This window comes from Halyomorpha halys, unplaced genomic scaffold (genome assembly GCF_000696795.3).
Source record: "Halyomorpha halys isolate HHAL.00 unplaced genomic scaffold, Hhal_1.1 Scaffold2023.1, whole genome shotgun sequence".
Classification (NCBI taxonomy): Eukaryota; Metazoa; Arthropoda; class Insecta; order Hemiptera; family Pentatomidae; genus Halyomorpha; species Halyomorpha halys.
Window position 1 is genome coordinate 79,173 of NW_027107687.1, and position 2,227 is coordinate 81,399.

General features: G+C 35.6%; 1 protein-coding gene across 2 annotated transcripts in view; it reads right to left on the reverse strand.

The window, feature by feature from the left end:
• Positions 1-2,227, reverse strand: part of LOC106690992 (uncharacterized) — a 24,192-nt gene that overhangs the window by 11,525 nt on the left and 10,440 nt on the right. For both annotated transcript variants that reach the window (XM_014436627.3, XM_014436628.3), the window contains exons 3-4: positions 1,719-1,887; positions 313-395 (exon numbers count right to left, since the gene is read on the reverse strand). In XM_014436627.3, coding sequence (XP_014292113.1) covers positions 313-395; positions 1,719-1,887 — 252 coding nt within the window. The remainder of the gene's footprint in view (positions 1-312; positions 396-1,718; positions 1,888-2,227) is intronic.

The window sequence follows — 2,227 nt, forward strand, 5'->3', positions numbered from 1 at the left end:
AAAAGAAATAAAAGTTTTGAGACTATAATTTGGATAGTGTTTTGAATTATTTAGTAAAAAATTGCCAGTCTCAAGAAAGAATTTTAAGATTGTTCATTTATGTTTACCCCATTTAAGTGTTGGTATCTCTTTTAGCCCTGATGGGGGGCTGTCGAAACGTTACCTCATAATAAATGTTTTTACGACTATTTGAGTTTTGTCTTTGACTACACCCGGACCACATTCCTTTCATTAAAACAGTAAAAACATTCTATTCTTATACATCTATCCAAAAAATAAATTCTTTTTCATACTTAGAATTAAGTTACCCACTTTACGTATCCCAGTCAGCAGTGCGCCGGCGATGCCAATCATGAAGAAGTAGAACAGCATGAAGATAATCAGAACAATGGCAGCTGAAACAAAAATATTAATTAAAAAGTTATAAAAAATAGTTTATTATTATTTTGACACTGTACACTTATTATTTTTTAAAATAATTTATTTATTGTTATTTACAACTGTATACACATATATACAAGTAGTAAATTTGCTGTAGGTGAAGCCAGGTTAGAAACAAGTGGATTTGGGTGGTTATTATGGAAGGAACGGTATCTGGCTCTGGCCAAATCAGCAACATATGGAACATTGAGGTCCTGATGTATGACTTGATTTGTGACAAAGTAAGGAGCATTAAGGATTTTGGACTCGGGAGGAATTTGAAGGTTTATCGGAGCCCCAAAGCTTAACTCCGTATATCCAGATAAGCCTTATAATAGTCATGTAGATCAGTCTTTTGTAATGGATTGGCAATTTAGACCGTTTATCTAGTAAATGTTGCAATAGTCGCAATCTACGAGCAGTTTCTTGTCTTTTCAGTCTTGTATGAGGATTCCATGTCAGTCGTTTGGCGAGATGTAGTCCTAAGGAACGGATCTGTTCGACAGGAATAAGTGGGGTATTATTAAAGGATACTGTAGGGCAAGAGGTCATAGGTTTACGTCGAAGGGTAAATGTGATTTGGTGGGATTTATTGGAATTAATATTAATCCTCTAGTTTTGGCACCATTCTTCAAGGGCAGTGATGTGGGATTGGAGGGTTTGGAATACATACAATGTAAGGATCATTGTTCACTGACAATAAACATGTTTACAAAATTTAAATCCAAACAACTAGAAATCAAAATTTTGTGAATTTATTTTGTCAAATATCATAAACACTACTGCTCTTACCAGGATAAACGTGATCAGTTACTTTATAGTACACTTAACTAGCTTTAATTTGAGTGTTAATAGACATTTGTACTTCGAATGGTTTTTTAGAAATAGATTTCTCAATATAAATTCTCAAACCACTGATTTTTCAGAGCATTTTTTATGAAATGCTACATTTTAAGAATTTATATCTCAGGAACTATTTAACGTAAATAGATTTATTATAGCTCATATTTCAGCGAATTTAATCTACTTAAAATTAAGTCCTATTAGGATTTCTAGTGTTGTTGGTAGTTTTAAAAATATGTAGCTCAGAAATAAAAATTAATTTTTTTTAACGTTTTGAAACAGCCACCATTTTTAATTCCTGCAATAAGACATTGCAGATAAAGTGAGTTGAAATAGCTCCTTTGTCTGTCCTATTGGGCTCTTATACTATATGTTATATGTATAAGTGATAGTAAATAGTGATAATACTTGATGTTGATGTACTAGCGCGGTGTAATATTAAGATGAAAACTTACAGAGCGTTTTAGCTGCTACATGTTCCTTGTGCCGCTGAATGGTCTCCTCTTTGATCTCAACTACCGTCAAGTTCTTCCCCTGGTCGATCACCAGTTCAGGTTCGACGTTCGTCCCGAGCTCCGTGATCAAGGCCACTGTGCTAAAGAGGATCAGCATCACGCCACTTGCCTGAAGTTACATCATTTCTTATTAAGGATTTAAAATGAAATAAATACAGTCAAAACTCTATAGAAGTCCAAAGTTCAATGTATCCAAGTTGTAGCGACGTCAGCTACCTTAAGGCGCCCGTCAGAACTGTCAGGGTTGTCTGGTCTTAGGCGATTTCTCTAGCCTGATATCTCATTACAGAAGGCCCACGACAAGGCGTATTCATTATTAAGTTAGAAAGGAAGGCTGTGCCAGGGGATGAGCCCTGGACACTGACTAGGTAGAGGAGGTCTAGGTGAGAGAGTTTGAGGCAGATTAACAGTTCTAGTTGCCGAGATGAAGCGGACGGACTAGAACTGTC